The 12,978-nt window shown below is 49.2% G+C and overlaps 1 protein-coding gene across 1 annotated transcript; it reads right to left on the bottom strand.

The window, feature by feature from the left end:
* Nucleotides 1-10,920: 10,920 nt before the first annotated feature.
* Nucleotides 10,921-12,638, bottom strand: LOC141595638 (uncharacterized). Its single transcript, XM_074415601.1, has 3 exons — nucleotides 12,591-12,638; nucleotides 11,804-12,083; nucleotides 10,921-10,955 (listed from the first exon to the last, which is right to left on the bottom strand). Exons 1-3 carry the CDS (start codon nucleotides 12,636-12,638, stop codon nucleotides 10,921-10,923), a joined length of 363 nt encoding a protein of 120 aa, XP_074271702.1.
* Between the last annotated feature and the right edge of the window lie 340 nt (nucleotides 12,639-12,978).

Here is a 12,978-nt window from a genome sequence, read left to right as displayed (position 1 = left end):
CGGCGAGTGTTTTTTCTTCAAGGTAAACAAACTTTCCAATTTCTTAACTCTATAAGTTATTATTGTAAACATGTCTTCTGCTGATGCCGGGCCTAGCAAACCGACGCGGGGGGGGGGGGGGGGGTCCCCGTCGCGTCTTGATGAGGGGGAGAAATTGGACGCCCTCCTGATAAGGCCTGGGGGCCCTAGGTCTCCTTCTCCTGAAGTCGATCCTCGAATTTTGGAGGAATGGGAGGATGACTCTGATGTCGATGATGACGCAGACGATTTTGGTGATGATGCTGAAGAGGCTCGTCCCAAAGAGGTGAGGCAGTACGTTATGGATCACGGTGACGTTTGTAAGGTACGCGTTGACCGAGCTTGGACCCATAAGTTGGCTAGTTGTTCTGGTGAGACGTTTTTCGAGGGCCATTTCTTCTTTGGCAAGGGGTACAAGATTGTTATCCCTGAGGAGGGTCAAGCCGTCTGTTGCCCTCCGCCGGGCCATACCGGCGTATACATGCGACACTTGGAGTACGGGCTCCGGTTTCCGCTGAATGAGTACGTCATGGCCATCATTAAAGCTATGAACGTCGCTGTGGCCCAACTGCATCCGTTGGCCATGAGGACGATAGTCGGCTTTGTGTGGCTTTGTCTCTTCAAGGGGGAGGCCCCGACGGTGAATTTATTCCGCCGGCTTCATTATCTCCAGCCGTCAATCTCTGGCCGCGTTGGTTGGTACAGCGTGCACACGGAGAAAGGTTATGTCTCTGTTGACAAACTTACTTCTTGCAAAGACTGGAGAGATCGGTGGGTGTATGTTAAGGTGCCGGATGACTATCCGCTACCCCTCTCCTTTCAGCACCAAGTGAATTTGCGGTGTGAGACTAAGGCGGAGCATGACAGATGGGTCACCCGGAAGAAGCTTAAAATGGATGCCAGCAAGGTCCTTCTTAAGGAGGACGAGAAGCTGGCGATGAGGCTTTTTGAGGTGGACAAGAGTGGGCTGCCGAAAAGATGGATCCCCCCAACGCAGATCATTCTTCAGGATGAGCCGCTTTGCCATGTCGGCCTCATACCGGCCTTAGCGCAGGGTGAGTGGGGTCGGTGTGAGGCCCATCACCGTTCTCATTGTGTCTCGAACTTTGGTTTATTTCTTCTACTTAACTCTTGCTTTGTCTCTTTCGCAGGCCACTTTGGACCGGACCTGTCTGAGGATATCCTCCGGAGAATAGGGCTGCACAAAGATAAAACTGTTGCTAACTTGCATCCCAAGGCTCTAGCCCATGACCGCAGGACGTCGCCGAATGATCTTATGGATCAGCAGCTGAAAAGCTTGAATGTGGTGGAGGCCCAGGCGAAGGTTGTAAGTAACATGCCGCGCCACACGCGAAAAACAAAGCCTTCGGCGGTGATGGCGTCGACATCGGCTCCGCCTTCCATCCCCCCTGTTCAGAAGGAGACGGTGGAGATCGTTTATATCTCCAATGGGGATGACTCCGATGAAGAGGAGGGGTCGCCCCTTGTCCGTAAAAGAAAGCAGATGACCTTTACCGCTGCGTTTAGCCTGCTGGCCGACGAGGAAATGCGCCCTTCGGCCAAGAAGGCGAAGCACGGTATTGATCTATCTTGTGGCTCAGACTTAGCCGGTTCCATAGGCGCTGCCGGTGACAGGCTCTCCGGCATGTCTGTGTATGTTGATACTGATGCTTACTTTAAATTTTGTAGATCAGCCGCAGTCGTCCGCCGCTCTTATTGAGCAGCAAGTGGAGGGGGATTCTGTGCAGGCTGGTGATCAAGACGTCACCGTGAACTCTTCGTCCCAGAAGGCTTCCCTCTCCCAGCTACAGGCCGGTGATCAAAATGTCACCACTGTTTCCTCATCCCAGAAGGTTTCCGTTTCCCAGCTTATAGAGGAAGGCACGGAGTTGATCAAGGAGCTGGCGAGGTGGAACGATCTTACCGGTGCTCGTATCGTAGAGCAGGAGAAAGCCGTGGCTCAATCCGCTTTTGAGCTTAATGCCACTAAGAAGGTGGCCGCGAAGGCGAAGTGGATCTTCTCAATGAGCGAGAGGCTTAGGGAGAGATCTTGAGAAGGCGCTCTTGGTGAAAGAAAACTCGGGCGGGGACGCCGAAAAGGAGGTCCTTCTTTGAGAGAGCCAAGGCCGAGGCTGCGGCAGCCGAAGGCGCGAAGCTCGCTGGAGAAGTGTAAACTTGTTCGGAGGCACGCCGACCTCTACCTCCAGCGAGAGGAACGAATCCGGGGACCTATTTAAGGCCCGGGCGGAGGTGATTCGGAGCAAAGAGGCCGTCATCGGGCAAAAGGAGAAGGACATTGAGATGCTCCAAACCGTCATGCTCCCTAACATGTGTCTTTGAATTCCGGGATTTGGCCGAAGGAGCTGCTAGGGAAGTGATTGGGGAGCTCTTCCCTCTTGATGGTTCCTTTCCGTGGGGCAGATATGATGAGCTGCTTGATGACAAGCTTGAAGCCAAGGAGAAGGCCGTGGCGGAGAAGGCCAAGGAGGCGGTGAGGGCGAAGATAGAGAAGGAGGCGGCCGCGGAGAAGGCAACTCTTGCTGAGAAGGCTAAAGCGGCCAAGAAGGAAGCCGAGTGGGCAAGGGCAGCTGAGGCTGCCGAGGCTAAGGCTGAGGCCGCCGAAGCCGAGGTCGCTAAAGGAACTATTTGGGTTACCCATCGAAGAAGGTGCCGCTGCCGCTGCTGATGGCGAGCAACAACGGACATAGGGAGATGATATCTGTAACCTTTTGTCTTTTGGCTTATCCTTGTAATTTCTTGTAATTCGTTGAACATTTTTAATAAGAGTTCGTTTCTTCTGCCTCCGGCCTGGCCGAGGTTTTTACCTCACTTCTTTTTCTTGCGCTAGTATTTGAGTGTCTCAATTGTACTTTAGCGTCTATGTCTTCGTCTGGGTTGTCTCCTTGCGTTATTAATTGAGTGTCTCTTTTGTTTCCACCTCGGCTTGGCCGAGGCGGTCTAGAGTGCGTATCCCAATCGTGTTAACGCTTCTGAGGCATTTTGAACGCTTTGCGAGTATCACCTGCGCTGGTCGTTACCATCGAGGTGTCTGCTTCCTGGTGGTGATTGCCGCTCTTGTCGGTGTGTGACAGTGTGAGCCAAAGATCGCTTCTTGTTATTGGCGCCGTGGCGTCTACCACTTGAGTGGCTGCGACGGCGTCAAACCTCTTGGGGTGACTGCCGTGGCGTCTACTACTTGGGGTGACTGCGACGGCGCCTATTTCTTCATGGAGCGCCGTGGCGTCTACCACTTGGAGTGCTGCGACGGCGTCAAACCTCTTGGGGTGATCGCCGTGGCGTCTACTACTTGGGGTGATGCGACGGCGCCTATTTCTTCATGGAGCGCCGTGGCGTCTACCACTTGGAGTGACTGCGACGGCGTCAAACCTCTTGGGGTGACTGCCGTGGCGTCTACTACTTGGGGTGACTGCGACGGCGCCTATTTCTTCATGGAGACTGTCGTGGCGTCTACCACTTGGAGTGACTGCGACGGCGTCAAACCTCTTGGGGTGACTGCCGTGGCGTCTACTACTTGGGGTGACTGCGACGGCGCCTATTTCTTCATGGAGCGCCGCTCTTGTCGGTATGACAAAGTGTGAGCCGACATCACATCGATAAAGACTACCGCTCTTGTCGGTATGACAAAGTGTGAGTGGCGTCACATCGATAAAGACTACCGCTCTTGTCGGGTATGATGTGTGAGTGGCGTCTCTGCTTCCTAGTGACTAGGGGAAAAATGAACACTTTGATGGAAGACACGGACGATTTTTCATCGGTAAAAACATGCGTCGGGATGCCCACAATTTGTTTTGGACACCTCCGCCGCTACATAGAGTATTCCCGAGATTACCGGCGTCCTAATGGCCTATCAAAGGCACACCGTCCTAGTCGGCCGCTAGTTACATCCATGAGGTCGCCCCCCGTTGTAAGGATAGACTTTTCCTTTTTTCGATTTCTTTGCCACTTTGAGGGATTGCATGTTGCATCCCCGGCGGCTATCCGGGACGTTGACCACCTCGTCATTCTCGTCTTTGGAGACGAGCTTATGCGCTTCCCCCGGTCCGAGACATACATCAGTGTTAGGGCCCGGATGGACATCACTGCGTCGGCCTCGCTCGGGGTGACTCGGCCTATGAGAACGTTGTAGGCGGACGAGCCGTCAATGACCACGAACTCAGCTAGGACATTTTTAGCCGCATTCTTTTCGCCGAATGTCACCGGGAGTCTGATTGATCCCAGTGGTACCAGGCCGGCCCAGAGAAGTGTATAGTGGGTTGGTGCGGGGCTCAAGTCCTTGACTTTCGGCCGAGGCCGAGGAAGCATTCCCGAACATGATGTTCGTGTACGCGCTGTGTCAATCGGGCACCTCTTGACTAGGTGGTTGGATATGTCCAAATTGACTACAAGTGGGTGGCTGTGAGGAGCGATGACTCCTTCGTAGTCCTTCCTTCCAATGGTTATATCGGGGATGTTGGAAGCAGGGATCGCTGTGTTGGGCACAAAGTTGATGGCCTGATATAGCTCGTTCAGGTGCCGTTTGTGCCCATGAGCGGACCCTCCGTTCTCGTTTGCCCCGATGACAACATGGATCACCCCTATCCGTTCAAGACGGATTTCTTACCTGAACTGTCGGCGTCAGTTTTTTGGCCTTTGGCAACGTACTTGCCGAGGCTCCCCTTCCGGATCAGCTCTTCAATGGCATTCTTCAGATGCCGGCAGTCGTTGGTTAGATGGCCGGTGTGGCCGTGGTACTCACAAAGATCGGCTCGTGTCACCGTCACTTTTTGGCTTGGGGGTCTCTCCCACTTCTGGCCCTCGTTTTTGCTCAGGGCGAAGACCTCGGCGGCAGATACGACCAGAGGGGTTTTATCACTATACCGCCGCCCGGTGGTACGTTCCCGAACTCCACCCGGCGCTGTCGAGTCCTGTTTCTGGCAGACTTGTCCGACCGTGACCTATTATTCTCACGGCGTCTTTCATCGGACCGTGACCCGTTGTTGTCACGGCGTCTTTCATCCGGTTTGTCCTCCCGGTGGCTCTTCTTTTCGGAGGGCTCGGCCTCGGCCGGGGCCGACCCATGTCTTGTGATAGTCTTCTACCTTGATGGCCTGGTCGGCCATCCTCATGGCGGCATCTAAGCTCGGGCCTCCGCACTTGATGAGCTCTTTTTTTAAGTCTCCCCTCGGGAGGCCCTTCATCGCAAGGTCGCCGGTTCGGGATTAATTTCTCGAATCTGCTGGACCTTTCCATCGAACCTCTTCACATAGCTTCGTAGAGACTCGCCCCCCTCCTGTTTGATAGTTAGGAGGTCCGATGTCTCCACGGCCCTTCTCTTGTTGCAAGAGTCTTTGGGCTAGAAAGGCGTCTCTTAGGTCGGCGTAATAGTATACCGAGCCGTCGGGAAGCCCTTTGTACCAACTTTGAGCCATCCCATGCAAAGTTGTTGGGAAAACTCGGCACCAGACCTCATCGGGCTGCTCCCATACCGACATGTAAGACTCGAAAGCCTCGGCGTGGTCGGGTGGGTCACTATCTCCTTTGTATGATAGGGGTGGCAACTTGAGCTTAGTTGGCACCTGGACTTCTAAGACGTAGGCGTTGAGGGGCTGTCTGACCACGTGTCGAACGACACGCGGCGATCGGCTCCTCGCATTTCTAATCCGGCTCCTCTCCTCGTAGCGGGAAGGACTCCTTCTTCGACTCGGACTTCTTCTCCAACTCTGCTGAGTCGGACTCCTCTGGTTCCTTTGGGGTAAGCCTCGTTCGTGTTGCGGGGACGCTGTCCTCCCATGAGTGCGGGAAGGACTTAGGTCTACCACGCCCACTTTGGGCTCCCCGCGACTTGGCGGGTCGCTTCTCCCGGTGCTCCGTTCAAATTCCTGAGTCACGTTTTGGGCCCCGGTCTCTGGACGGTTTCCGCCGCTCTTGTCGGCGTGACGGTGTGAGCAGGCGTATTACTGATTAGGTCCAGGACCATTTTCAGTTTTGCTATGTCAACCACATGTCCCATGATGGTGACCTGGTTATCGGGCGCGGCGTGTCCGGTATTATTGGCATCCCGAACTCCGGTTGGATTACTCCGCCGGTGGAGGGCTGCACGACTCCAGAATTGTTGAAGGTATCATCCTGGTAGAATGGGGTTTCGTCGGTCACGACTGCGTCTTGTTGTTTCGACATCCTCTTAGCTTTTTGGGCGGGTTTTTTGTTTTGTTTATTTTTTGTTTTGGGAATGAATTTGACTAGCTTCTAGTGTCAATCCCCACAGACGGCGCCAATTGTTCCGGGCGTAATTCCAGAGCAAGTATAGTTACCACCCGTGGCTTGTTGAATGATGTCTTGAGTTAGATTCTCCTTTGGTCTTAATCGTTCCTCTCGGCCTCTCCTGCAACAATGAACGAACTGAGGTCTTGGCTTTGTGCCAAGCGTACTCACTCCGACGCTCAAGTCAGTAAACTTAAGGGATAAGTTGTTACTTGGCTGAATGTATATTGTAGAGAGATAAGGAAGATATTACCAGATGAATAGTGTATTTAGGTTTCGTTGTGGATTAGTTGGATCCTTTCCTCAATGAAGGTTGAGGAGTATTTATAGGCTTTCACCTTTTGTCACGTAGTGGCCAAGTGGCCAAGTGGCTAGCAGGTGGAAAGACTGATCTACCCCTCGGCCGAGGGACCTATGGCAGGCCGGCAGGCCCTGTTGACTCACCGCCGAGGGGTCTTGGATATGAGTACGCGGGTATGTGTCCCGGCTGGCAGGTTGTCATGCCGAGACCCAGGCTGACAGGCCGATGGACTGCATCGGCTAGGCTGTCTAAGTCGTTGACTTGCTGTGGATATCTTTGACCTTGCTCAATATGTTGACTTGGTCAGCGGTGCAGAATATGCCCCATCAAATATGATATGGAAAATAATGTATTATATGTAAAGTAGATATTTAGTTACCTAAATATTAAGTCTAGCTTAGGAAAGTTAGGAGTCTGGTTGTAGCTATATATGCTTGTAATTATCATTGATGGTGATATGAGAAATTACCTTTAACCTAATATACCCGTCTTCATATTTTCACTCACTAACTATAATTTTTTATTTGGTAAAAACATATAATTGAAAATTAAAACACTTATTTATTAATATTTTTTTATAAAATATTGGTAAATAATGATTTTAGTGTCATTGTATGAACATGTTTCTACAACTACACAAAATTTGAGTTTACGGTGTCATTATATAAAAATATATATTAAATTAATTTTTTTAATTATGGAATCGGATCGTAGGATCGTAAAATCTCAGGATTGTATTATGATCCCATCTCTAGAAATTTTCAAATTAACAGGATCGTAAGATTCTACAACTGTGATGGAATCGTAGGATCCAGGATCGGTCAAGAAATTTTGGATCGTAAAATCGTAGAATCGTTGGATCGAATCGCGATTCTGACAACATTGCTAATATGTAACATCATGAGCGCTCGCCCCCACTACATTGGAGATTTCGGAAATTCAGCTAAATTTTTGTATTTTTTATAGTTTATCATATGACATTACCGATTTACCCTTGCTGGAATTTTTTGGCGCCCCTAGATCCTAACTCGGTCCCTCGGTCCCTCGGCCGCCTCGGGTAAGATAATGTAACGCGTGTTTAATTTTAAAAATTAGCCCGTGGTGATAGTAATTCCTGGCTCCGCCCCTAGTTCGCATGAGTCAAAAATCGAATATCTAACCACTCAGTTAAAATTTAAGAGCTGTTATCTCTCACGCCAACTAATTTTTAAATGAATGAGATGAGAAATGGTGAAGTGTTTCTGTTAGTAATTGGAATCCCCGATTTGGGAGTTATGGTCATTGCAAATATATACTCATATGTTACAGGAAACCTAGTCAAAACAATAAGCTACATACAAGGAAACTAACTAGCTAACTAGGAGAATAATACGGGAAGATATTGACTAAAGATATACAATGACTAACTACCAAATATACAAAGATATTTACGTCTAACACGCCCCCGCAGTTGGAGCGGGAGGAGACCGAACGCCCAAACTGGATCGAAAACGGTCGAAGAGGTGTCGAGGTAAGCCTTTAGTAAAGATATCCGCATACTGATATTCCGAGGGGACGTGGAGAACACGGACCTCGGCAAGCTTGACTTTATCACGAACAAAGTGGATATCGAGCTCGACATGTTTGGTTCGTTGATGTTGAACCGGATTGCCGGACAAATACACGGCTGAAACATTGTCACAGTAAACGAGGGTGCACCTACGGAGTGGGACATGAAGTTCAAGAAGAAGGTTACGTAGCCAACTCGTTTCTGCAACGGCATTAGCAACCCCGCGATATTCAGCTTCATCGCTGGACCTAGAAATTGTAGCTTGACGTTTAGAGGACCAGGACACTAAATTGTCACCTAATAAAACACAATATCCGGAGGTTGAACGGCGTGAGTCGGGGCAGCTACCCCAGTCAGCATCGGTATAGGCAGTGAGGGCATGTGACTGGGAAGGACGGATGGTAAGACCACGAGTACAGGTGCCTTGAATATACCTCAGTATACGTTTCAAAAATTGAAGATGCGGGGCACGGGAATCATGCATAAATAATCATACCTGCTGGACAGCATATGTAATGTCGGGATGGGTAATAGTAAGGTATTGTAGTGCACCAGCTAGGCTACGATAAAGAGCGGGATCTTCGACCTTAGGACCCGAACCTGCACTAAGTTTAGCACCGGGTTCCACAGGTGTTGTGCATGGCTTACACGAAGACATGTTGGCCCGAGTCAGGATGTCTTTAGCATATTGAGTTTGTGACAAAAATAGACCTGAAGTGGAGCGACTCACGTTGATTCCCAAGAAGTGATGTAAAGTACCGAGATCAGTCATAGCAAATTCCTGGGAGAGACGGGAAATAATGGACCGAAGTAGTGTGGAACTCGAGGCGGTTAAAACGATATCATCAACATAAAGAAGCAGATAGGCCGTTGCATTGGAAGAAGTATAAACAAATAGTGAGGTGTCACACTTACTACTCGTAAACCCTTGCGAAATAATAAATGTGGAAAAGCGGTGATACCAGGCGCGAGGCGCTTGTTTAAGACCATAAAGTGACTTACGAAGCTTGCACACATGACTAGGAACGGAGGAGTCAACAAAGCCCGGAGGTTGATGCATATATACAGTTTCTTCCAAATTACCATGTAAAAATGCATTCTTGACATCTAGTTGATGTATGGGCCATGAGCGTGATACCGCAAGGCTAAGTACGGTCCGTATAGAGGCTGGCTTGACGACCGGACTAAAAATTTCATCACAATCAATCCCTACCTGTTGAGTCTTGCCATTGACAACAAGACGGGCTTTATAGCGCTGAAGGGAGCCATCTGCATGAAACTTATGACGAAACAACCACATATAACGAATAATAGGAGCATCAGCCGGTCTAGGTACCAAATCCCATGTATGATTGTCCATCAATGCGGAAAATTCGTCCTGCATAGCATTTTTCCAATTTGGGTCCTGAAGGGCAAGGTGAGGGGATTTAGGTAATGAGGAGATGGGAGAGGAAGCAACTAAGGCTTTGGGTTTAAAAATGTCGTGCATAGCACGAGTGGACATGGTGTGGGTAGGCTGGAGTGGTTTACGTGGGGGAGGAGGAGGTGGGGGAGGAGGTGTTGGGGTGGATGTGGCGGAAGCAGGGGATGTCGTGGGAGGGGACTGGTCAGAGGGCGTTGTAGGTGGGGAAAGGGGCTGGTCAGGAGGGCGAGTAGGGGTACGAACAGGTGAGGTGGTGGCGGGTTCAGTGGGGTTACTGTCGGGGTGTGGCTGGTTAGTGTTGGCGGTGGGCAGGGGAGTGGATATGGCGTCATAAAGGAGGGGGTGAAGTGGGTCAGGTGGTGTGGCGAGAAATTTATAGGGGTCAGGCTGGGCTTGTGAAGAGGACGCGAATGGGAAAACGCTTTCATCGAAAGTGACGTGACGGGACACATAAATTCGCCCGGTGGTAATATCAAGACAGCGATAACCTCGTTGGTTAGGAGGGTACCCGAGAAAGACACATTGAATGGAGCGAGGGGCGAGTTTATGAGGACGTGTAGCGGACATTTGGGATAGCAAGCACAACCAAAAATGCGTAAGTGGTCATAGGACGGGTGTTTGAGATAAAGAGCGGAAGTGGGTGTATGAAAATGTAATGTGGAGGTGGGTAGGATGTTGTGGAGGTGTGTAGCTACATGGAGTGCATCGACCCAGTACGAGGGTGGGAGTGATCCGTGTTGAAGAAGCACGTGAGTGATATTGTTTAAGCGTCGGATCATGCGCTCGGATTTTCCATTTTGTGGAGATGTTTGTGGACACGAGAAACGAAAGACAAGTCCATGTTTCTGGGCAAAATTAGTAAAGCTATGGTTATCAAATTCCCGACCCATATCACATTGAAATGTCTTAATTTTGATATTAAATTGGGTGTGCACAAATGTATGAAATTGTAGAAATTTTTCGAACACCTGAGACTTATATTTTAATGGATAGACCCAGACAAATTGAGAAAAATTATCGACAAGGACCATATAATATTTGTAACCGGTTTTGCTTAAAATGGGCGAGGTCCATAAGTCACAGTGGACGATATCAAATGGTGCAAGACAGCGAGATGACGAATGAACAAAAGGCAGACGATTATTTTTACTAATTTGACATGAAGAGCAAACATGAATATTATCTGGTTTATTACATGAAATACGACTCGAGGACTTTAATAAACTTAAAATATTAGTCCCGGGATGACCGAGACGGGAGTGCCATACATCATGAGCGTGGACCAAGAGAGCAGTAGGAGGACTTGTTTTGTGATGAGGAAGACTCGAGGATGGAACGTTGGACACGGGGTATAGCTCGCCGTCACTGTCACTCCGCAAAATCGTTTTCCCAGTCGGAATATCCTTCACAGAGAAACCAAAGGGATCAAATTCAACACTTACATTATTATCCTTGGTAAATTGGCGTACGGAAATTAAATTTTTAATTATGTGAGGGGTGTGAAGGACATGGCGTAATTGGAGGGTGCGGTCGGAGGTATGGATCATGGAAGTGCCCGAACCCAAAACGGAAATACTATTGCCATTACCAACATAAATGGAACGAATTTTGCTCGTATTGAAAGGACTAGTAATCATACCTTGGTCGGAAGTGAGATGAGAAGAGGCGCATGTGTCCATGTACCATGGCTCCATTTGGTGTTGCACCGACAATGCTTGGAAGGCTTGAGTTAAATCAGTCGGTTGCGGTGGTTCAGTGTCCATGGTGTAAGCTTGGCCATGAGAACGAGTGTTCATCTGAGGACGAGAGAAGGAGGGCCGAGGTGAAGGGGTAGACCATGGCTGAGCAGGCCATGGTTGGGTCCAACCAGGGTAGGTCGGGTAAGGACATGGCGGGGGGGTCCACGGAGATGGCCAGGAAGGGGTCCACGGTGAAACAGGTGGGGTCTGGGGGATTTGATTTTGTTGTTGGCGAGACTGATTATTTGAGGAGCCTGTATTGTTGTTATTGCCACGACGATAATAGCGATTATTGTTATTGCTATTACCAGGGGGACGAGGGAAGGTTGGGTAGAGGCTTTAGGGGTGTTGTCGACCTAAGGGTCGGATGGAGGGGGTTGCCGGTGCTGCCAAGGCAGTGGCCGGTTCATCATTGCCATTTTTTCGATGTAATTCTAATTCGAGCATGCTGCGGGCAGTCTCAAAATTGGGTGTGGTTTGATTAATATAGGAAGCAACAGTATCATACTCACCAGGGAGACCACGAACTAGTTGAATTACGAGGCGACGATCGGTGACAGGGGCATCGACGTCTTTGAGCATTCCAGCGAGTTCTCGAAGGCGTTGGCAATATGCTTCAAGGGAAGGCATATTAGCGAGACGAAGAGTGTTAAACTCTTTCTCGAGGGCAGCAGCGCGGGCCCCTTTGTTGTTGTTGAAGATGTTTTCAACCCGGACCCAAGCAGCACGGGCAGTGGAGTCATCTTCAAGGACACGGGGCAAGAGATCGTCGCTAAGTGTACCGTATATCCACTGGAGCACATGAGCATCAACTTCAGCCCACGACGCATACGAGTCGCTGGACTCGGCAGGAGCAGGTGTGCCGTCAATGTGCGACAAAACCTTATATCCTCGGGCATGGAGTTTGAAGAGGCGAACCCAAGATGCGTATGTGACTTTCGTGCCGTCAAGAACACGAACTTTGTTTGGATATTAGTGACGGTATACACGGGATGCAGTGGTGGTTTTGGGGAAGAATCGTTCGTCATAATGGTGCGTGAGGCAGGGGCTTAATTTCGAAAAATTAAGAAGACAAACGAGAGAGCAGGATCGGGAAAAAAATCGAAATTTTAATCCTTTAGCTCGATACCATGTTAGTAATTGGAATCCCCGATTTGGGAGTTATGGTCATTGCAAATATATACTCATATGTTACAGGAAACCTAGTCAAAACAATAAGCTACATACAAGGAAACTAACTAGCTAACTAGGAGAATAATACGGGAAGATATCGACTAAAGATATACAATGACTAACTACCAAATATACAAAGATATTTACGTCTAACAGTTTCATTATCTTGACCATTTGTGAGTAAATGATTATCTTCACTGATTTGGATGGACAAGAATACAAGAACCACTCTTTTCAATTAATTGAAGTCCACAAGAATATATACTCCGTAATACGTAAGTGGACTATGACAAAATCTATTGCACATTTGCACGTCAAATACGTTATACTATAACCTCTCATTCCTTTCTTCGTAATTTTCATCCAAATCATGGACATGGATGGTCCAAAAGATGAAAATAAGCATAGCCATAGAAAATGGAGTAATCTCCTTGATGAACTCTTACACAAAATATGGCAACAACACATTGACCCACAACTACAAACCGATGTCCGACGTCGACTACGTGCGGTG

This window comes from Silene latifolia, chromosome 8 (genome assembly GCF_048544455.1).
Source record: "Silene latifolia isolate original U9 population chromosome 8, ASM4854445v1, whole genome shotgun sequence".
Lineage (NCBI taxonomy): Eukaryota > Viridiplantae > Streptophyta > Magnoliopsida > Caryophyllales > Caryophyllaceae > Silene > Silene latifolia.
Note: the sequence above shows the minus strand (reverse complement) of the source record. Positions and strands in the feature narration are given on the sequence as shown.